We start from the raw sequence: 24009 nt of genomic DNA, 5'->3' as shown, positions 1-24009 counted from the left end.
TCATCTCTTAGAACTTTTGCTTGTCAGCATATTAAAATATATTTTGTTATTGTTTTTATCAAAGATCTGCTCATACCTAGTCATTGTCTCATTGTCATGATGAAAAAACACAGTTGATGAATATTTTTCAGTTTATTCTTTAAATATTAACACTGCTCAAAACAAAATAAAATGCACCTTGAGGAATTAAGTAATGTGTAAAATAGGTAAACTGGCAAATGCCTGCAAAGTGTTTTTACTGTTAGGACTGTATGTCCTTCCTGCCTGCAAATTAATCAGTTAGTCCAAGAAGGATTTTGAGAGGAAGCACTTTTCTCATGAAAGTAACACACTGGCAGCAGAGAATTTTGGCCAAACAAGAACATAGGGACAAGAGATGCAATGGTTCACAAATCCACAGTTCAATTCATGTCCTGTTTTTAGTTAGTTTGGTATGTTTTTTAACACTGAAAATTTGCCATAAATCAGCATATGATGTATATATATCTTAATATTTACAGTGGTTTGACAATCAATTATCATCAAGGACATGGGACAATCACGGGTAAACTGGAAGAATGAGGCAATTTCACATAAGGCAACCAATAAGACAGAAATAAGAAATGAATATTGGCAGATAAGTTTTAAGATATAAACTTGATATGAACTGAGAAAAAGATGTTAGTGTTTGCCTAAATAAATAAATGCTTCCCAAACAGACTTTTAGGTACAATGGTGGTAAAGTCAAGGTAATGTTTTTTTCATCTGGTGGACAGCTCAGTTTGACTTCAAACCACAAGCCATCTCAAATTCCAAGGCAAGGCTGGGACCCTCATATGCTGATGTGCCTACACTTGTTGTTGCACAGGCATTCTGGTGCTAGGCATAGCAAGGGACAGACGAGCTGCTCCACGATGTTTTCTACATGAGTGACGTGAAAACAAGATTAATGTCTCTCCTTGCATCTCTCTCTCTCTCTCTCTCCATCTTGTTTCCATCAGATTCTCTTTTCAATACATATTGCTTAACCCAAGAAACTACCATAACAGGACATCTGAGAGGATTAATTGAAGTAATTCAGCAACATCCCAAGGTGGGCCAATCACCGCTGAGAGGACAAAAGAAAGTTCAGAGGAAAATAAGTAGATGGATAGACATGAATAGACGCTTGCTTAGGGCTTGTTTCCACTGGCTCACTTCAGCTCGGGTCCGGTTTGTTTGGCCCCGTTTCCACTGGCCCCAACACCGTACTAACTGTTACCATTTTGGTCCATGCTCCATTGGGGTTCCAAATGAGCTGAGTAGGGACTAAAATGTGACGTAAACACATAGCAGGGTGCTGATTGGGTAACTTACCCGATTAGGTTGTGTACTTTGTATCATCATGGCCTTGGCGGAATGCTGGTCAACCGCTTTGTTAAGTCTTTTATACTTTTATTGGGTGATCTGTTTGGCTACTTGAAGCCTTGCTTGTCTGTCGCCCCTTACTTTTAGTTTAAGCAAAAACCACTGGCCGAGCAACAGGCATAACACTGCCTCCATGTCGTCCATTGTTGTTGTTGTGTCACACACAAATTACGCCGGGAACTTTCAGCCAGTGAGTCCACCCACGGTGACATGGTACCTAGTGCTAGTGGAAACGCCATACCGATCCAACCCCACTTGACGCGGGCCAAAGTGAGCCAGTGGAAACGCACCCTAAATCTCCTCCACCACCTGAACGTCTCCGAAGATAGACTTGTGTCCAACATCAGCAGTGGTCTGCCTAACGCAAAACCTTTCTCACATCGGCATGGTCAGCAGAATCTGTCCGTCAAATCAGGAAGTAAAGGACAGGTGAATACCTGCAGCAGAAGTAACATCATGACATCATGATGAGGTGCAACAGCTGATTGTGTGGTGTAGAGACAACAACCTGCTCCTGAACACATCCAAGACAAAGGAGCTAATCATTGACTTCAGGAAAAACAAAACAGACTTTAAGCCTAGTCTCATTGGCGGGACCTGTGTGGAAAGGGTCAGTGACTCCTGCTTCCTCGAAGTCCATCTAGAGGAGAAACTGACCTGGGACAAGAACACCACACAGCTGGTCAAAAAGGCACAGCAAAGACTCCACTTCCTGAGAACCCTCAGGAAGAACAACATCAGCCAGAGACTGCTGGTGTCCTTTTACCAATCCACCATGGAGAGCATCCTTGTCCACTGCCTCTGAACGTGATTTGCCAGTTGCACAGGGGTAAACAGGAAAGATCTCCAGTGGGTCACCAAAATGGCTGAGAAGGTCATTGGATGCCCTCTACCCACACTGGAGGACCTTCACAGCTCCTACTGCTTCAGGAGAGCCAACACCATCCTGAAGGACTCTTTCCACCCAGGACATTCATTGTTTGAGCCACTGCCTTCAGGCAGACTGTACAGGGCCATTCAAACCAGGGCAAACAGACTGAGAAACAGTTTCTTCCCAACTGCTGTCAGAGCCATAAATGCTTTCTCCACGAAATAAGTGCAATATATCTATGTCACGCAACTGTCACGACCTCTTTTAAAATATCCTATGCCAATGCAATTTCACAAGTCTTCGCAACACACCTCTCTACCATGTAAACCATGTATACGTATATAATAGGGATGTGGAGATTAATTGATATGGATCGTGGTTGCGACACAAACGTGCGCGATGTGAGTGCATCGATTCATTCAGTGTGTATCGGTACAATGACGGCTGATATTTGTGATGCTTCGTTCGAAGCGTGTCTGTATCGGTAATCTTCACAGTTGCATCAGTTTTTCCATGTTGTACTGCATTCTATCCTGTTTCCGAGGCGTCTTGTATGCACTATCACCATTTCGCGATATGGAAGCCGTGAGCGCGCATGAGTTACAACATCAGTAATCATGGCGGAGGACAGCAGCAACGCTGAGTTGGAAGAGATTTTTAACGCACCGCAAAAGTTCAAATCAACATTTGAAAGTACTTTGGATTTTACAAGAGAAATGGTAAACTTGACAAGACGCACATTATTTGTAAAGAATGACGTGCTTCTAAACCTCACAATGGCAGCATGACATTTTGTTTACTGTACCGTTTACAGCAGCTGTAACTGTCAGTAATTGTTTACATTTTGCTTTATATTTTTTATTGTTACAGGGCAGGGTCATTTGCTTCCATTTGTACTCTGCCAGAGTTGTGATGGTCCTTGAAATGTTAAAGCAAGAGAAACACTGGTGTTGTAATTGTATACCAGAGGAGAAGTCCACACAACATATAAGCTCTTACAACAGTGTGATTACAAAATATCAAAAGTAATTCATAGTCCTGGTAGAGAGATCACAACTTTTTTGTTCCATTTCCTACTTATAAGGAATAATGTAAACCCAAGCCTATTGTAACATACTGAATTAAGATAAGATAAGAGAGATAGATAAACGTTTAATCATCCCACATTTTTTTGCTTCAAGTTGAATCGCATTGGATAGAACTAAATCTTTAAATCGCATCACGAACAGGGGTGTATCGCATCGTATCGGGAACAAGGTGAATAATACATCGTATTGGGATGAGGGGTGAATCATGTCATATCGAATTGGGATGGAGAGTGAATCATATCGTATCGTATCGAGAACAGTGGATGAACAGTGATCGTAGCTTATCGTGTCGGCAGGGATTAAATGTATCGCAAATTATATTATCGTTGGCAGTGTATCGAGATGCGTATCTAATCGCCACAGTAATGGAGATGCACATCTGTAGTATATACCTTCCCTAGATGTCATAAGTCTGTATATTGCACATTGTTCATCACTTCGTTTTTATATTGCTCTTATATCGTTTTTATATTTGTATATCTTCTCTGCACTGGAAAGCCTGCACCTTACCCTTTCATTGTACTAGTGACAATGACAAAGTGAATCTGACCGCAGCTGAGACTCATAAGGAGCAAACTGTACTGAACTTCCTGCTTAGCAGCATGACAGGACACTCAACAGAGCGTGGTTGCGGAACAGGACACCCAGGACAAATGGGTTAAGAATTTGTCAGACAGAGTACTCGCTCCAGCCGAGTTGCAAGTCCTAGCCAAAGGACTGAACTTTGCGGTGACACAGGATGAGCTACCGGTGGTGGATTTTGTTACAGCCACAGAGTCAGCTATAAAGAACAACAAGTTGTCTGAAACAGAGGCAGATTAGCTTAGGCTCAAGGTATCGGCAGCACTCTCCCAGTGCCAAACTTCCTCCAACTAACCTCTCCAGACAGGAGAAGCAGGCACTCAGCAAACTGCAAAAAGATCCTAACATCACAATCTTACCAGCAGACAAAGGGAGATGCACAGTGGTCCTTAACACAGCCGATTACCACTCCAGAGTGAGCCGCCTCCTCTCTGACACAGCAACCTATGAGACTCTAAAACGAGATCCCACCAACACCTTCAAAACCAAGGTGGTTAACTGCTTACAGAAGCTGGAGAAGGAACAAGCTATTGACCGAGCACTGTACTACAAACTCTATCCTGGCGATGCTATTCTATGCATCTATGGGGTGCCGAAAATCCATAAAGATGGCGCCCCACTCAGACCCATTGTGAGTAGCATTAACTCTGTAACCTACAATATTGCAAAAGTTCTTGCCTCCATCCTTTCTCCCCTGGTGGGTAACACCCCCCACCACATAACAAATTCCATGGATTTTGCAGACAAAATCAGACAAATCAGTGATGTGCCAACTCAACCAGATCAAGAGATTAATACAGAGATGTGACAATTAATCCAGCTGAAGAAAGGCTTTTGGTCTGTGAGGCCTAACACCCCTTTTCAAAGCCTTGAACAAAGGGTGATAAAAAATGGTGATCACTCTGGCCATTGATCCCCCCTTAAGAACTCGTGCTTGCTTGACCGGAAGTTCGCCTGATGCACTGCTATTGGCTGAGAGCCAGTACCATCCCCCGGGAAGTGACATCATTTGCCGGTCAATATAAACTTCAGCGCGAAGAAGGTTCGCTCTCTTTGGTGGTTTTCTTCTCTTTGGTGGTTTCCCGCTGTCTCCGGTGGTCTTCGACCTCTTTGGTGGTTTCAAGCCCTTTGGTACGCTTCGGCTCTCCTCTTCGGACCACGAGCTGGCAGTGCAGCGACGACAGAGACTCCGCAAAGGACACCTCTCTTCACCCTGTCCACTCGTCCAGAGAAGCCACCGTCGAGCCACACAATCCGCGTGAACTGGTCCCTGGTAAAAGAGAGCTCATTCCAGCTTCTTCACCCTTTCCACCAGTAACGCCAGCAGATCCTGCAGGCTGCCCCGCCGCAGCTCTGCTGCCCTCCGAATTGAGCTGAACCGCGCTCTGGATCAACGGAGATCGAATCCCTTACCGCTCCACCGGGTCATGTAAGGATTCCTTTAACTGGGCATTTTCTGGGCAGAGAAATAGCTTAGTTGTGTTTGCCTCTCTCTATCTCTCTCTCTTCCGCTAAGCGCTCAGCTTAGTAATTAACACTCCACGCTTATACCTCCACGGTGCTAACTGGCGGCTAGCTAGCCTCAGCTAACTAGCCTAGCTGCTAGCCCCGCTGCGACGCTAACTGGTTGCTAGGCAACCAGATTCCCTCTCCCCTCCTCACTCTCTCTTCTATACACTCACACACACACACGCTACACACATATTACCACTTTGTATCTTTTGGTTAGATAAACCGTTATACCAACATGTTGCTGATTGATTGATACACTGTGTTAATAAATATATTTTTATTATAGGAGAGAAGTCGTAGTGTCTTTTGTGTAGGAACTTGTGGTCACGTGTCTAAGCAATAGCAGAGCTCGGATCTCATCCTTCAAACATCAAGGCTGTCCCTAGGTAGTTAATGTTACGGAATATTGACTGTTTAGTAGATAAACTCTGTTCAAGACTGATAACTTTTACAAGTTTGGTCGTATTTTAGTTTCCCTGAACAGGGTGGTGCCCCGAATAAATATTTAATACTATTAGTAACTTATTTAATAATCAATAATTATATTCATAATTATCTATTATCATTGTTTTTGACCAATTCGCTCTTCAGCGCATAACATCAGTCTAGACCCTGAAGAAACCATGGTTTCATACGATGTGACATCTCTGTTCTCATGCATCCCCACGGGAGATGCTTTATGGACAGTCAAGAGAAAACTCCAGAGAGACAAAACTCTAGCGAAAAGGACCAACCTGTCACCTGAACAGGTATGTGACCTTCTTGACCTTTGCCTCAACACAACCTCCTTCCAATACAACAATGGTTTCTACAGGCAACACAACACAGAGCAAACCAGTACATGGAAGAGATGGAGAGTCTAGCCTTGGGAACATTCAGAGGCCACCCGCCGAGACATTGGTGTAGATACGTAGACGACACCTGGGTCACCATCAGGAAAAGTGAAGTTGAGCCTTTCACTGAACACCTTAACTCGGTGGACAAGAACACCGCATTCACGAGGGAAGATGTCAAAGACAACTGTTTGGCTTTTCTAGACTGTGCAGTACACGTTGAAAACAATGGGGAACTTAACATTGGGGTCTACAGGAAACCCACCCACACGGATCAGTATCTCCTGTTTGACTCACACCACCCACTCGAGCACAAACTAGGGGTGATCTGAACTCTCAAACACAGAGCACAAAATATCCCCTCTAAAACAGATGGGAAAAGAAGGGAACACAACCACATCCACTCAGCTCTCCAAAATTGCAGTTATCTGAACTGGGCTTTCATTAAAACTGCCAAGAAGCCCAGGGAGGATCAGAAAGATGAAGCCAAAAAGAAATGGAACATTGTCATCCCATATGTGGCAGGGGTTTCAGAGAAACTCAGAAGGATCTTTAACACGCATCAGATCCCCGTGCACTTTAAGCCCAACAACACCCTGAGGTAAAAACATGTCCATCCTAAAGACAAGGTTCCGAGGTATAAACAGAGTAATGTTAATGCAGTCCAGTATAAAGAGGAATGCTCGGACCTGTACATAGGGGAGACGAAACAACAACTGCACAAACGCATGGCACAACACAGGAGGGCCACAACCACAGGCCAGGACTCAGCAGTCCACCTCCATCTCAAGGAGAAGGGGCACTCCTTTAAAGACCACAAGGTACACGTTCTAGCTAGGGAGGACAGATGGTTTGAAGGTGGGGTGAAAGAAGCCATTCATGTCAAAAATAGAACGTCCATCTTTGAACAGAGGAGGGGGCCTCAGACACCACTTATCACCCACCTACAATGCCGTTCTTAGATCCCTCCCTAGGAGGTGCAGTCAGCTTTCACGCCTTCATTCAGGTGACATGAACGACCCTCCAAAGAGGGCTGGGAGGGGTAACGACCCGAAACCGAGGCCAACGACTCAAATCTCCACCTAATGAGCCTATTGTTCTGGCATGAAGACCACTTGTTTTTTCCATTGCCATTTCCAAAACTGACTGGCGGCTACACTCACCATTGCACCCTTTTGCCTCCAGGCCAAATGAAAAGAGTTAAGTAAAAAAACTTGGGTTACTTGCATGAGCTGTGAGGCTCTTCAACACATTTGCCCTGAACCAAACAATACACGCCTGCCCTGAACCATGACATGCGAACTGAATGGTTCTGATTATACTGAGGCATTCCTTAATATAGACAAATGGAACCAAGATCTCAGCCCTGTCACAAACATTCTCATTGCAATTTGCTAGTATGGGGGATGGCCTTTATTTTCAAACACAAGTCAAGTCAAGTCAATTTTATTCATACAGAGCCAAATCACAACAAAAGTTATCTCATGACACTTTACAGGTAGAGCATGTCTAGTACCACACTCCTTCAATGAATTTACACCCAACAATTCTCCATCAGCAAGCACATCCTGCAACAGCGGCGACGAAAACCTTCCTTTTAACAGGCAGGAACGTCGAGGAGATCCAGGCTCAATGGGGACGGCCTTCTGTTTTGACTGGTTAGGGGGAGAGAGAGCAGGAGAGCGGGGCAGAGACAAAGACAGATAATGGAGGAAGACAGATATACAGAAGGAAAGTGAGGGACAGAGATAAAGAGAGAGAGAAAGGGAAGAGACTGATGGACAGACGGGGACGTGAGCAGGTGGTGCTACAGATGGCAGCTTGAGCCTCTCAGGTCTGTAGCCTCCTCCAGCAGCACCCAGGATGTGGGATGCAGGGAGCCCGAAGGCTCCAGAGAAGAAGACGAGTAAGTAACACATAAGAGTGTGATTTATGTATGACACATATAGGAGGACATAGAGGAAAGAGAGGAGGAGAGAGAAGCCCAGGGCACCATGGGAGATCCCCCGGCAGTCTAAGCCTATAGCAGCATATCGAAGGGCCAGCCTAAGCAGCCCAACTATAAGCTTGAGGAAAGCTTAAGCTTGAAGCTTAAGGAAGGTCTTAAGTCTGCTCTGAAAGGTAGAGAGGGTGTCTGCATCCCGGACCGAAATTGGGAGACGGTTCCACAGGAGGGGAGCTTGATAGCTGAAGGCTCTGGCTCCCATTCTACTTTTAGAAACTCTAGGGACCACAAGTAACCCTTCTTCCTGGGACTGAAGGGTTCTAGCTGGGTAATAAGGGACTATAAAGCCTGTCAAATATGAAGGTGCCTGAGGGTTCAAGGTAATGCCATCCAGGGTACCTATCTCATTAGATAGGGTGTCTCTAGGGTGTTTTGGGCCCAGCACAATAACAACAGTTTTATCAGTGTTTAATAAAAGGAAATTATGGGTCATCCATATTTTTATCTCCTTTAGACAGGCCTCCAGTTTAGTCAGCTGATTTGTTGCATGTGGATGCACTGATAAGTACAGCTGCGTATTGTCTGCATAGCAGTGAAAATTAATCAAGTGTTTCCTAATAATGTGACCTAGAGGAAGCAGGTATAGTGTGAAGAGGACTGGTCCAAGCACAGACCCTTGTGGAACACCATAACGGACTGTAGTGGTTTCAGAGGGGTTATCAGTGAGTACAAACTGAGAACGACCTAGTAAATATGACCTAAACCAATTTTGTGCGGTTCCAGTCTCTGTAGAAGGATATGGTGGTCAATGGTATGAAAAGCTGCACTAAGATCTAATAAGACCAGCACAGAGACCAGTCCCTCATCTGATGATAGTAGGAGGTCATTGGTAACTTTGACTAGTGCTGTTTCTGTGCTCTGATGAACCCTGTAACCTGACTGGAAATCCTCTAATAGGCTGTTGCTATGGAGAAAGTCACAGAGTTGTTTAGCAACTGCTTTCTGTAACCGAAAAGGAAGATTTGATATTGGTCTGTAGTTGGCCAAAACTTCTGGATCCAGGGTTGCTTTTTTGAGAAGGGATCTAATTACTGCCACTTTAAAGGACTGTGGGACGTAACCAGATAACAGCGACACATTGATCGTGTCCAAGAGAGGTGCTAACAAGGGGGGGAGAGTCTTTAAGTAGCTTAGTTGGGATGGAGTCTAGAAGACAGGTTTCGAGGAGGAAATTATTGTACTAAGCTCTAAAGGCTTATGGGAGTAAAACTATCAAAATGTATGTCTAGGCCTTTAGCTGCCTGTAAGGTTTCTGGGGTTATAGGTGCAGTGTTGTCAGCAGATGGCAGGAGGAGATGAACACACACTGATAAGATGTGGCATTGTGGACTTTGTAGTATCCTAAGCAACTTGTTGAGCTTCACAGCTTTAGAACAAGGTGGACTGAATTCAGGGATTCCAATTTTTTGATGTGGCCGCATAACAGTAACATATCACGTAGAAGACAAAAAGAAGAAAAAGTAGACTATAAGAAAAAAATGTGCTTGTGCAGAATTCATCAATGTTTTTGTGGTGGTTTGAAGTGATGCATTTTGTTTGCGTGAACCTCTCTGAGTAAAAAGAAATGGAACGGAGAGGAAAACTCAAGAATTTATCTACAGCAGCGAAAAATTAATTAGGATTGAAAATGCCCTCACAACAATGGCTCACTTGAGCAAATCCTTTCTGAAAGACAAGACCAAATCTAATACTTTAAGTTTGAATCCTTTTCTTTAACACTGAAAAGGTCCAAATGGCATAAGCATTATCCTCTACTCAGTCAGAAAGTATAATCTGGAAATCCAAATGTGTGCACATTGTAGTACAGCCACGTTTTAGTTACATAACTAAATTCCCTGAATCTGAATCAGCATAGTGCAAGTGAAGTTAAAGGCAATAGCCTTGAATCACTAATGGAAACTTGAAACCCTACTGCTCTATTTCAGTACTAATTTTACACCCATGGCACCCTCCCTGAGGGGCGGCCACCACGCATCACATCACCGTCCCAGCAAATTTCCCTGCTGTTTCACTCAGCCAGTCGGAGACTGCGGTCTGATAAAATTTAAATGCTGGCATATTAGCTACACACAATCTGTGATAATTTTACCTGAGGCGAGAGTGGTGTTCTCAGGCTGCCTATTTTGTCCTAACGATCTTTATAAAGTAAGAATATCATTAAGAGCACAGTTGGAACGAGCATACAACTTACCATGATTCCGGATCATTGTGTTGTTCATTCTCTTCCTGAGTGACTGCTCTTCTGGCCTGGCCATCATCCTCTGAATATACATAACGTGTCAACATAGTTCTACTGCATTGGCATCTCTAACATTTACAATCTACTTTATCTAGGATTTCTTTTACAACATCTTCAGATAAAAAGAAATATCAGTTTCAAGATTTAGACCAAAAACCTACAAATGATTGGCACCAATAATTTTTTTTTGTTTTTTTAAAAAGGGACAGTGTACACATTAATCAACATTTTATCAAATTTAAATGCATCCAAATTAGCTGAAAGGTGAGTTTTCACTGATAGTCCCCTCACCTGATGTCAATAGACTAGAGTAAATAAAGACAACTAAAATGTGCAACATGTACCACAGGGAAAAAAAACATATTACATTGCAGTAAAAAAAGGTAGAGGGAGTCAGGATTGTAATGAAATGATTAGGACTGGTGTCTAAGCATTTCAATCCACATTTAAATTTAAATATAGAGCTTATGGCAATCACAGAGACATGGTTACAGGAGGGTGAACTGCACAGCTGGACTCATCTACATTCAGAAACAATGCTGCTTTCTAGGAATATATGATAAACTGTGCAACAGAGTGGGAGCACAGGTTCAACAATGCACTGACATGCACTGGGTAATGGTGAAGCACTGTTAAAGGCCAGATGGCTGTTTAGGGTCAGCGAAAGAACAGTACTATACACACTAGGGAGTTTGTGATACACGTGGGAATTTGCAGTAGTTTAGCCCTGGGAAGGGTATTAGTTGATGCATCAGTGTCTGCAATAGTGTTTCTGTTATTACTCCGCCACTTACTTACACATAACCACAGCCATGGACAACCATATTTGTCTGCCCCAAGTAATTATTGATGATGATCGTAAATCAATTAAATACTGAAACCTCAGAGACAAGAGCAACCTTGTCAACCACAGAGCAGGGATTTCATTGTAAACTTCATTTTCAAACTCCCTTTCATTTCACTTTTCAGGCATAGCAGTTTGTTCGGTGACCTGGTGATGACAGAGCTGTTCTTCTTCTAAGCCAAATTATGCTTCTCATGTTGTGAACACAAGGGTCAAGGGCCAAGGGCTTCCACAAAACAGATAACATATTGTGGAGGGATACTGATGGGCTGTTTACAATCACCACAACCATCAACACCAGATCATTTGTACATTGATCAGTATGACCGCCTGATTTCTAATCTGAGATCTGCGCTTTGTGTCTATGCAAGTTTGACTGAGTAATTAGGGCCAGTCAGTATGTCAGTGTGCTGTTGTGTCTGTTACACATTGCACAAGTATACACCAAACAAGACACATTAAACACATCATCAAAATTACTCCTTCTTGGAAACTTGCAAGGCTTTAAAAAGGCACTGTTGCTACTCATTCATAAAACTACCATGTTATACTGTATGTCCTTGCATCTAAACAACAAAATTGTTAAATGATCCCTATCAAAGGATTATTAAATAGGTAGCTCATGTGTCCAATCCTATTTCCATTCACACCTTGGCACAGGTGATGGATCACTGTATGAAGTAGTAACACAAGTTGAATTGTTAGTTTTGGAATTGGATTTGAAACACTGAAAACCTGCATACAAAGAGTATGTATCAGAACGCATCTGTTTCTTTCTTTTCATGGAGTGAGCTGTGTTAAACTTCAGTTCATCTTGAACCGAAAGAAAATCTAACTGTTTCACACTATGTGAATAACAGGTGTTTCTCACCACAGGGGTTTCCTTCGACATCGTCGAGCAGATTTGCTGTGGAATTGGCAGTGCCTAGTCTGGAAAAAAGAGCTCTATTAAGAAAACAAAAACTACCAAATGAACTCTCACAACTCATAGAGGACAACATTGTAGTTTCCAATGTGTGTGAGCAGCAGAGGCCAGAGCAAGATTTACTCAAGGATACGATTGATGCTTTAAGAGTGTTTTCCTTTTTGACTTTCTTCTCTTCGTCTTCTCTGAGAACGTTCTGGCAATTTCAAACAGCTTTTTCCTTGTTGCTGAAAATGAGACAACATTTCATGGGATTAACTAGTATGGTAATGTGATTTTAAAGACTTAAGTCAAATCATCATATTTGAAACCAGGGGACCTACATTTGCCCATGTGTTTGAGTTTGTCTCGGAACAATGCGTCATCTGTGACGGCCTCCATTGAAGCTGCAGAGCATTGTTCTCCTGCACACAGACACAGAAACACTACCACACTGTACATGCTACAGTTTATGTACATGCGTAAACCACACAGCAACTGTAGATAAACAAATCCTTGATATGTTCAACATGTATCACAGTGAAGGCATAGACGAACACAGAGCAGCATTCAATTGGTTCCAGATAACAGAGACAGTAGCAAATAGCTTGGCAGAGGAAGCTTGATGAGCGATATCTACCTGTGGAATTCTCCATGCTAGATGAATGATTGGACTTTGATTTCTTTGATTCATACTTCAAGCGATCTAAAAACAGAGAGCAGATTTTATGACCACTGATATGAGGAGCCATGATGAGACGACATCTGTTGGAATAGTATATCATGTCATCTCAATCAGTGTCTTAGGAAATGATGAGACGACATCTGGTGTAATAGTATATCATGTCATCTCGATCAGTGTCTCAGGAAAATGTAGCAACAATTTGAAATTTTAACACTGAACTCATCTCAGCTTGTGATTTCTATCAGACAGTATTTTAGAGGCACCCAACAATCTTAATAATATATAACATTTCATAATGCAGTGTAAAAATGATTACTGACCAAATATTGAGTTTCTCAGTTACTTAACTTGTCAAAAATCAAAAAGTGGGGATAAAAAAAAGAAAAAATAGTGCTACTACTGAGCTTAAAATCTCATCTCAACCTGTGACTAACAGGACAAGACATGCTTGGGTAAGTTTCAGACAAATGACTTTCTGGCTTGGGTTCATGTTCAACAGAAGACACAGACCACTGGTTCCAACTGGCATGGGCAGGAACACAAAACCCAGGTGATTCACTACTAGTTTCATGACAGGTAAGCAGTCAAGCAGTCAGCCATCTGATGGGGTTCTGGAGAAAAGGGTATTGGGTACTTGTCAAGTTCTGAAAATGATTGACAATAAGGAAATTTCACCTAAATTAGTATGTTCCTTTCAGGCAACTCTTCATCTAATCACACCGAGAAAGGGCTCAATCTGCTTTTTCTTTATTTTTATTTTTTTAGAAAGTAAATAAAAAAGAGGCATGTACTTGGGTATTTGACTGGCGACCTGTCCAGGGTGTACCGTAGATGCTGGGATAGGCTGCAGCCCCCCCCCCCCCCGCGACCCTTACTAGTAAGGAATAAGCGGAATATGACGATGGACGATGGGACTTGGGTATTTGCAGTAGAAATTGGGTATCACAAGCTGAAAGTTAGATATTCACTCAAAGTCTGACTTAGCTCCCCACCCCAGACTCCAAGTCTACTAACATATGGTCACACGTGCCTTGCCTCCTAAGATGGGGGAAGTAGGACTATGACAAATGGAGACATATGGAGTTAATTTTGTCCAAGTAAAAAAAGGAAAAGAAACATATATAAAAAAGACAAACCAGCTCGTTACCATCTGACATAAAATACCACAAAGTACAACAGAGCTAAAAATGTTAAATGTTAAGAAATCATATTTGTATGATGCCTTTTTCTTAATTAATAGTTGCAGGGAATTAATAGGAGTTTAGCATGATTAGCTTAAGTTACCAGAGACTGATAAATTGAATTTTGTTTTCCTAATTTTAACACCTAATTTTCTCAGGTTGCTCACTGCTATTACTCTGTGGTTTTTGATAATTTATTTCAATTTCTTTACTTAGACAAAACTAAGTTATTGGAGAGAAGCACTGGACTAGCATCAAGGCAACTTATAGAAATAAAAGCACAGAAAACAAAAGATGTTTAATAAAAATAACCCAAGGACTTGTAATTATTTCAAAGCAATATATCAAATATTTTACAACCTCCTTTACATTCCATTTATCATGTTCAAATAAGCAATGCCAAGAGTGTGGTGAGAGAGTGTGATGATACCTCTCTCTAAGGCAATGAGAAACTCCCTATTCCGTTGCAGTTCTCTCATAAACTCCTCATTCTGAAGGAACAGGGCAATGCGCTCATCTTCCAGATACTGCTTCAGTTTCTTTTCTTGCTCCATAGCTCCTGTTGTCAGACCTGGACCTCCAGTGGTCCCTACAGCTCCAGACTGAGAATCTGTCTGGGCTGTCCAGTGGTTTATTGAAGAGAAGGAAGATGAGGATGAAGAAGACGGCTGGGACAGACTGCTCTCTGAGGTTTGCTGGGTTAAAGACAGGAGAGGTTGCTGGTTATCATTTGAGTTCCTATGGTTTAACTGGTGGCCATCTCTTGATCTCATTCCCACTGCTACTGTTACTTCTACTTCATCAACAACAACTCACACTCTAAACCACATTTATTTACTTCTTTTTGCTGAAAGTGACACGCTGGGTACCATCATGTCTGCCCAGAGACTTGCAGTAAAAGCTGTTCAACAGCTGGATGTGGCAAATTGCTATAGCTAGAGACCCAAGAGCTGTCAGCAGAACCACAAACGGTTGCTTTTATATTGTTGTACAGGTAAATTGTAAACAAAGGTGCAAAAAAGTAATTAGTGACCAGGAGAGATATTTTCTGGACTTTGGTCAGAGCCAGGCCAGCCGTTTCCCCATGACCTGGTTAATGACTGAGTTCAGCTGTACAGAAAGGAGATACAGCAAGTACTGGTCTTGAAAAATACTATCAAAATGAAAGCAAATAGGCCTATATCTGAAAAAAGACAATTATTCTTGAAAAAGATGATATATGGGGCTGTGTATTTTTCATTGATTTACTAAAAATCTTGAATATTTTAGATCACAGCTACAACTTTTGTGAACCACATTTCTGCATTTTACACATCTGAGCTACCACTTCCATGATTGGCTGGAGGATTTTGTTGTGTAGCACTTAGAACATGCTTGAGTTGCATAAACATGCAACTGCAAGAGGGATCTGTGCATGACTAATAGTTAAGAAACACACCAATAACCCATCATCTATCCTCTATAGAAACACACCTCTTAAGAGCAGCCTAAAACCACCAAATAATCCACTTTTAGTACATAGAAACATACCAAGATAACAGGCAAGAATCTACTGACAAACTTGGAACCACAATTGATGACCACATGTTTTACATTGGAGATTTGGGCTACATTAACAAATGTACACAATGAGACATATTGTTTCTGAACAAATTCACCAGCTTCTTGCCAATAAGATGACACGTGTTTACCTTTATACTATCCAACTGCTGAGGCAGGATGCGCAGGAAGTCATCGGGTAGATTTCCAAGCAAAGGAGGGTTCCAGTTGCGGTAGCTTTGGACCTGCTCGTGACCTGGCAGCAGCTGGGTGTCAAATCTGTTAGTGAACAGACATAGAAGTCATCTAAAAACTTCATCAGGTGCTACAAGCAGCGTTGTTAGGGCCTGAGCCTCCTCGCGCCCACGGCTGGGTGCAAAACGCCAGCCCGAATCCAACGGCAAATCCCGAATATTTGGCAAATCCCTGGGCCTTGTAGTTTAGGAGTTAGAAGCCTGAGTGTGATCAGAGTGAGAGCAGTGCTGAGAGCTGGCCCTTTAAGAACCCCTCCCCCACTGCTCTCTGCTGTCTGTGTCAGAGTGGAGAGAGAGGAGGATGCTGACATTTTTAGTGATTCAAAATCAAATAGCTCTGCATGTGTTGGGCAAAAGTGGAACATACCATATATTAGTAGGGATTTTTGTCAGGAATACAGTGGTGTGTATTTTGAAGCTGTGGGGGTTTTAGTTTACAGGTGAGAAGCGAGTGTTTGAGCAGACAGGTGCCCCATTGGTTTCCATTGTAAGGTGAAAAGTGTAAAAAGTGTCTCCCCTACTTTGAGAGCTTATAAAATCCAAACCGTTTACGCTATAAAAAACTTTTAACAACTTTTAATCAGCAGAGTTTGAAGAGTCATGTATTGAGTTTTGGAAGCGATAACATGAACGCCCTAGGAGGAGATAGCGTTTGTTCAGGGCGCAAAATTGGACATTCGTGTCCAAATCGTGGACGTCCTGTTGGAGTCAGGTCAGGGGTGTCTGTGTATGACTTGTCCGTCTTGATGAGACAAATAAAACTGTGTTGTTCCTGTGTCTGGGACATTCCTACAGGCTGTGGTGTGTTTTTTTGTGTATGTAGGTGGCACTATTGAGTAGAGCGCTTCTTTGTTTTTAATTATTGTATTTTTTGCCGCACCTGATGTGTGTACCAAATTTGGTGAGTTTTTGAGCATGTTTAGGGGGTGAAATTAACTTTTGAAGTGGTGAGTGTGTCGAGCAAACATAATAAGGTCTTCACCCTGGAGTACCTCTGGGCTCAGGCCATAATAAAAGCTGCACGCAGGCCTTGTAGTTGAGGAGTTAGAAGCCTGAGTCTGACCAGAGAGTGAGAGCAGAGTTGAGAGCTGGCCCTTTAAGAACCCCTCCCCCACTGCTCTGTCTATGATCTGTAATAGAGTGGAGAGCAGAGCTGAGAGCTGGCCCTTTAAGAACCCCTCCCCTGCTGCTCTGTCTATGATCTGTAATAGAGTGGAGAGCAGAGTTGAGAGCTGGCCCTTTAAGAACCCCTCCCCCACTGCTCTGTCTATGATCTGTGCTAGAGTGAGAGCAGAGCTGAGAGCTGGCCCTTTAAGAACCGCTCCCCTGCTGCTCTGTCTATGATCTGTGCTAGAGTGGAGAGCAGAGTTGAGAGTTGGCCCTTTAAGAACCCCTCCCCCACTGCTCTGTCTATGATCTGTAATAGAGTGGAGAGCAGAGTTGAGAGCTGGCCCTTTAAGAACCCCTCCCCCACTGCTCTGTCTATGATCTGTAATAGAGTGGAGAGCAGAGTTGAGAGCTGGCCCTTTAAGAACCCCTCCCTCACTGCTCTGTCTATGATCTGTAATAGAGTGGAGAGCAGAGCTGAGAGCTGGCCCTTTAAGAACCCCTCCCCCACTGCTCTGTCTATGATCTGTGCTAGAGTGGAGAGAGAGGAGGATCAACAGAATTGGAGTGCATAAAAGCTGAATAAATTGGCATACGTTGGTCAAGAGTGACTCATAATACCATATTTTTCTAGGGATTTTGGTCAGGAATGCAGTGGTGTGTTTGTAAAAGCTGTGAGATGTATGGTGTAGATGTGAGAAGCATTTGTTGGACAGTATGTACCCTGAGAGGACACGGTCTCTCCATAACTTCCATTGAAAGCGTGAAACGTGTCTCCCCCACTTTGACGGCTTATAAAATCCAAACAGAGTAGTTCATATAAAAACTTTTAACAAACTTTAATCAGAACAGTTGGGAGAGTAATGTGTGAAAGTTTGGAAGTGATATCATTAATGCCGTAGGAGGAGATAGATTTTGTTCAGGGAGTAAAAAAAGTCCTCATTTTGACAGTTTTGTGCAAATTGTGGACATTGTGTTGTAGATAGGTGAGGGGTCAGAGTGAATGAATTTTGCATCTTCATGAGACGAGTCCAACGGTGTTGGTCCCATGTTTGTGGGACATTCGTGGGAGGAGTTATAGCGCTGCAAATTATCTTAAAATTATGTTTTAGTTGTGTGGCTCCGTAGGTGGCGCTATAGACTTGTTTGTTGTTTTTTTGTTTAGCCAGACCAGACAAGTGTGCCGAATTTCAGCCAATTTCATGCATGTTCAGTGGGTGAAATTAGATGATTTCTGCGCATAATGCGCGCACTCATTAACAGCAAGAACAGTCTAGTACAGGGGTGTCCAAACTTTTTTCACTGTGGGCAACATACAAGAAAATATGCAAACAGACGGGCCACACACTAAAGGTGATAGTGTAATGTCCATCGTCATCTACCACTTATTCCTTACTAGTAAGGGCCGCGGGGGGGCTGGAGCCTATCCCAGCATCTACGGGCGAGAGGCGGGGTACACCCTGGACAGGTCGCCAGTCCATCGCAGGGCCAACATATAGAGACAAACAACCATTCACACTCACATTCATACCTTCGGTCAATTTGGAGATTCCAATCAGCCTAGTCCCCAAATTGCATGTCTTTGGACGGTGGGAGGAAGCTGGAGTACCAGAGAGAACTCACACAGGCACAGGGAGAACATGCAAACTCCACACAGAAAGATCCCGCGCCCGAGCCCTGACTCAAACTCGGAACCTTCTTGCTGTGAGGCCACAGTGCTAACAACTGCACCACCGTGCAACCCGTGATAGTGTATTGGAGTTAGCAAAATCGATCAATTGTAGGTTAGTTATGCTTGATAATTGAATATGCTTGAAGAAAAGGAAAAAAACACAGCTTTCCACAATGTTTTTTTCATTTATTTTCTTTCAAAAAGGGTTGGCAGCTCATTCTCAAAACAACAGGCTCAGATTGCTCCTTAGTCAGTATGGTGATCCCCTTCACAGCACTGAAGAAAAGGGGGGTAAGGGGATGAGGATATTTCAGACTTGTTATGCAAATAGGTTATTGGGCTTATTAGCACACCAACTAACATTTGTTCGAAAATGTTATCGACTTTAATTAATGAGTACGAATTTATTAGATAATAAGGCTTACTAACATATAAATTATTAATTAATTGACCCTTCCCCCCTCTGACGCAGCTAATTCACACATTCCTCATGCAAATCAGGCTGCTGACTGGTCGGCAGAAGTAAAGACAAGTACACAACAGCATTTAAAAACATAGCACAGCCTACTATTATTGTTTGTCCATGAACACGCATCTGGAACAACTGGATCGGTCACTCAGAGCTCCAAGTCTGGGTCCACTCCTGCAAACACTGCTCGATGTCTGCCCGGTCAACCGCAGGTGTCCGAATGTCCGAACGGACAGCTGAAGCACCATGTCAGCCTCTTGCTCTAGCGAAAAATCACTTACTGGCCATCTTTTCTCTCGCTCTGCCGCGTTCACCGGCTTCAACGACTACAGCGCTGCTTTACGCAGCCAAGCTAACTTTACGCACCACCGGTGCGCAAGACTCCCGCTGTTGCCCATGAAACCTGATACCCTCATGCTCTGTACCGTTTTGTCGTCTGTTTATTGGCTAAAAGAATATCTACTTTATATTCAGAAATAATCTCATAGGCTGGTGTCAAGTGTCAATCAAGTGATGCATGGTCCGCTCTGTAAACTGGGGCCTTGTTGGGGTTTCAGCCTGCGGCTCAACAACCCAGGTATTGATTGGCTCAGCCTGCTATTGATGTGTTCAGCAGACCGTCACCATGACTGAGAAGGAGTGTCGCGGAGATCAAAGTAATACTGGTGGCTGGTCAAAGGGAGAGAGAGGGGGAAGCTAGGTAGGTGACTGCGACCACGGAGCAATGCCAGCACTTCAGTAGCGTACTGAAAATAAAGATTGCAGCAGGGAATACTGTAAATTCTACTTCTTTGGAGTCTTATGGATGATGTTAAATGCCAGTAGTATAACGTGATGATGTTGGGAAAACTAAGTTAGTGTGTAGGAATTGCTTGCCGGTTGCCTAGCAACATTATAACTCAACTCCGGCTACAAGTCACTTTATTCATCGTGATTGGGTGTTTGTTAATCGTTACACCACCAGGTTTCAAATGAGGTATAACATGATCGGATACATTGTTGCCGTGAAAATCTGTCATTTACGTGCTGTACCGCCACCGGTACAGTGCTGCTTAAGAGGTTGAAGTCAAGTTCCATGTGTGGGCCATATTCCATTATATTTTTAGAATATGCTGCGGGCCAATTCAAATCAGACCACGGGCTGCAGTTGGCTTTTAGTGCTGCTAATGTGTTGCTCTGCCGAGCAAACATAATAGGGTCTTTGCCTGAAGTACCTTCAGGCTCAGGCCCTAATAAACTATACAGTCACTAGAGACTACTGAACAACTGATACTCTGAAAGTGCCTACTGGAGACTGGAGACAGGAAATGTTAAGCGTTTATCATATTTCCTTAAGACCAAAAAGAATGAAATGAGTGAAGTAATGTCTGGTAAATCATCTTATTGGAACTATTGGATTTCCTCTACCTGCGTTGCGGTAAGCGTGTGACCTCACTTCCGGTTTGTGCATTGCTGAACGTAGTGCTTTGCTTGTTGCGCTGGCTAAAGTGTGATCATCCCCGCTAATTCCTTATTCATTGACTAATGACCTGCCCAAACTACATATCTATTTGGTTTATTTGGCCGAAGTTTAAAAACCATCTGTCTTGTCGCGACACCCTATCTTTCTGTAAACTCTCCACTCTCAGCTAGTAATGGCTTCCCCCTCCCGCTCTCCTCTCTCCTGCTCAGTGTGCCACATGTTTACTTACTCCTCAGCCTCTTTGAGTGATACAGATAAGTGCGTTAAATGTAGTTTGTTTGTAGCGTTGGAGGCGAGGCTTAGCGAGGTTGAACTGGACCTGCGGCAGCTCCGTACCGATGGATCCAAACAATTAGCCGCTACAGCTAGTCAGTCGCCGTTAGCTGGTGCGGATCGTCTTAGTTTAGCCCCAACTAGCGTTCCCCCGGCAGCTCCCGAATAGGTTCTCCCCACTTGGTGACACACCCGCCGAGAAAACTACTCTGGTAATTGAAAGTTCCATTCTCAGAAACGTGAAATTAGCGACACAGGCAACCATAGTCAAGTGCACACAGCTGTACTTATCAATGCATCCTCATGAAATAAATCAGCTGACTAAACTGGAGGCCTGTCTAAAGGAGATAAAAAAACTTGGATGACCCATTATTTCCTTTTATTAAACTCTAATAAAACTGAAGTCATTGTCCTGGGCCCAAAACATCTTAGAGACACCCTATCTAATGAGATAGGTACCCTGGATGGTATTACTTTGGCCCCCAGCACGACCGTAAGGAACATAGGAGTTCTTTTCGATCAGGATCTGTACTTTAATGCCCACATTAAGCAAATTTCTAGGACTGCTTTCTTTCATTTACGAAACACTGCTAAGATCAGACACATCCTGTCTCAAAAGGATGCAGAAAAACTAGTCCATGCCTTTGTCACTTCCAGGCTGGATTACTGCAATTCCCTCCTATCAGGCTGCACCAGTAGTTCCCTAAAGACTCTCCAGCTGGTCCAAAATGCTGCTGCCCGCGTGTTGACCAGAACTAGTAGAAGAGACCATGTCTCTCCTGTACTGGCTTCTCTGCATTGGCTCCCTGTCAAATTTAGAATAGAATTAAAAATTCTCCTTCTAACATACAAAGTCCTCAACAGTCAGGCTCCTTCATACCTGACAGAGCTCCTAGTCCCCTATTATCCAGCTAGAACCCTTCGCTCCCAGAATGCGGGGTTACTGGTGGTCCCTAGAGTTTCTAAAAGTAGAATGGGAGCCAGAGCCTTCAGCTATCAGGCTCCGCTCCTGTGGAACCGTCTCCCAGTTTCGGTCCAGGATGCAGACACCCTCTCTACCTTTAAGAGCAGACTAAAGACCTTCCATTTTGATCAGGCTTATAGTTAGGACTGCTTAGGCTGACCCTTAGATATGCTGCTATAAGCTTAGGATGCTGGGGGATCTCCCATGGTGCACTGGGCTTCTCTCTCCTCCTATCTGTCCTCCTATATTTGTCATACATAAATCATACTCATATGTGTTACTAACTCGTCTTCTTCTACGGAGCCTTCGGGCTCCCCTCATCCCAGATCCTGGGTGCTGCTGGAGGAGGCTGCAGACCTGAAGAGGCTCAAGCTGCCACCCGTAGCTCCACCTGCTCACGTCCCCGTCTGTCCATCAGTCTCTTCCCTTTCTCTCTCTCTTTATCTCTGTCCCACTCTTTCCTTCTGCATATCTGTCTTCCTCCATTATCTGTCTCTGTCCCGCTCTCCTGCTCTTTCCCCACAACAGGTCAAAGCAGAAGGCCGTGCCCATTGAGCCTGGATCTGCTCGACGTTCCTGCCTGTTAAATGGAAGGTTTTCGTCATCACTGTTGCAGGATGTGCTTGCTGATGGAGAATTGTTGGGTGTAAATTCATTGAAGGAGTGTGGTACTAGACCTGCTCTACCTGTAAAGTGTCATGAGATAACTTTTGTTGTGATTTGGCTCTGTATGAATAAAATTGACTTGACTATTAGTAATATGATTTTTTGTCGTCATCAGTTATGTTTGCAGTATTGTAAAGCCACTTTGGTCTTGTCTTTTCTGAACAACTACTGGGATGATTGCCATTCAGCATTGTTCAGATATTTATGCTGTGGGAAAAACAACATTCAAAACTTTCCCAAATTGAACAGGCTAAAGAAAATGGACTTTAGAATGTGCCATTCCATTATCTAGTCCCACTGTCATACCAATTCTTCTTTTTCTCTACTTTTCCAGCAGTTTGGCTTATGACCCTTACTTTTAGAAATATTTCACAGTGCTGTGCAATGCACTTGCGATATATAGGATAAAAGAAAGGTTACAGGCTATCCATTCATCCATCATCTGCCGCTTATCCTGTTAAGGGTCACGGGGGGGGGGGGGCTGGAGCCTATCCCAGCAGCCTTCAGGCGAGAGGCAGGGGTACACCGTGGACTGGTCGCCAGTCCATCGCAGGGCCAAAGGTTACAGGCTAGAGGAACATAATCCTTTTAACTATATTAGGTGACTAATACCTTGAATTTGATTGTGTAAAACTAAGTAAGATGACCTTAACCAGAACCAACTTTTACAAATGACACCTAAAGCACCAGTAGCAGGGTAAAGTATTGATTATGTTTTGTTTCACCAGCCCAAGAAATCTTGATTTCAAATATATTTCTGCTTGCCCCCCGGGAAACCTTTCCAATTTTATCACGAGTACCTAATCTGTACGGCACAGGTGCAACTGTCAACACAGAAAAGAATGAAGTGGGATGGCTAATTTCTTTGATATTTTCATCTAATCTGGAGGAACAATATGAGCATATTACTTTTTTAACCACTTGCCCGACATTGCATTTAATAGGTGCAAGACGAAGAATTTGAAGAAAACAAATTAACTGTTCAGGATCTCTGAGGCAATAATACGTTGATATCACATGTTATCAATGTGTTTTCACTGACGGCAGGCGTAGGGTTAACTGGAAGAAAGGGTGAGAAACAAAAGAGATTATTCGTTATCCTTCTCAGATTCTGTCGGACCAATAAAGGAGCAAGATGAGGGTGAATCTTAGTTCAGCATTTTGATGGTGGTCGAAGCTGAAAGATCGTAGAAGCTAAAATGACATGCCAAGGTGGCCACTTTTCTACTGGACAGGTAAGCGAATGTTTGCTAATTAACAATAGCAATTGCAAAAGTTACCAACTTTAACCTCTGACAAGTCCTTTTTGTTATTGATAGTGTGTATGGGAATCATCAAATATTCCTTACTTGACATGCTATATGTCTTATTATCACTGTTCCAACTCTGACCATAAACAATTTTGTCAACCTGGCAACCAATAGAATGAATTAGTGCGGCAAGAGTGAGTGTGACACCTACTGACTGGGAGAT

The 24009-nt window shown here is 43.2% G+C and overlaps 1 protein-coding gene across 2 annotated transcripts in view; it reads right to left on the bottom strand.

Annotated features, from left to right (window-relative positions):
- The window catches only part of cuedc1b (CUE domain containing 1b), a 43258-nt gene that overhangs the window by 6130 nt on the left and 13119 nt on the right, over positions 1-24009 (bottom strand). The window contains exons 4-10 of one of the 2 annotated variants that reach the window (XM_086216132.1): positions 15822-15948; positions 14561-14825; positions 12905-12970; positions 12609-12689; positions 12419-12512; positions 12232-12290; positions 10469-10538 (exon numbers count right to left, since the gene is read on the bottom strand). In XM_086216132.1, the coding sequence (XP_086072258.1) occupies positions 10469-10538; positions 12232-12290; positions 12419-12512; positions 12609-12689; positions 12905-12970; positions 14561-14825; positions 15822-15948 (762 nt within the window). The remainder of the gene's footprint in view (positions 1-10468; positions 10539-12231; positions 12291-12418; positions 12513-12608; positions 12690-12904; positions 12971-14560; positions 14826-15821; positions 15949-24009) is intronic. The other variant, XM_086216133.1, reaches the window with a different exon arrangement.

This window comes from Aulostomus chinensis, chromosome 10, assembly GCF_037954235.1.
Source record: "Aulostomus chinensis isolate RoL2024-O1b breed Wild chromosome 10, RoL_Achi_v1.0, whole genome shotgun sequence".
NCBI lineage: Eukaryota > Metazoa > Chordata > Actinopteri > Syngnathiformes > Aulostomidae > Aulostomus > Aulostomus chinensis.
The sequence above is the reverse complement of the archived record's forward strand: the minus strand, read 5'-3'. Positions and strand labels throughout refer to the sequence as shown.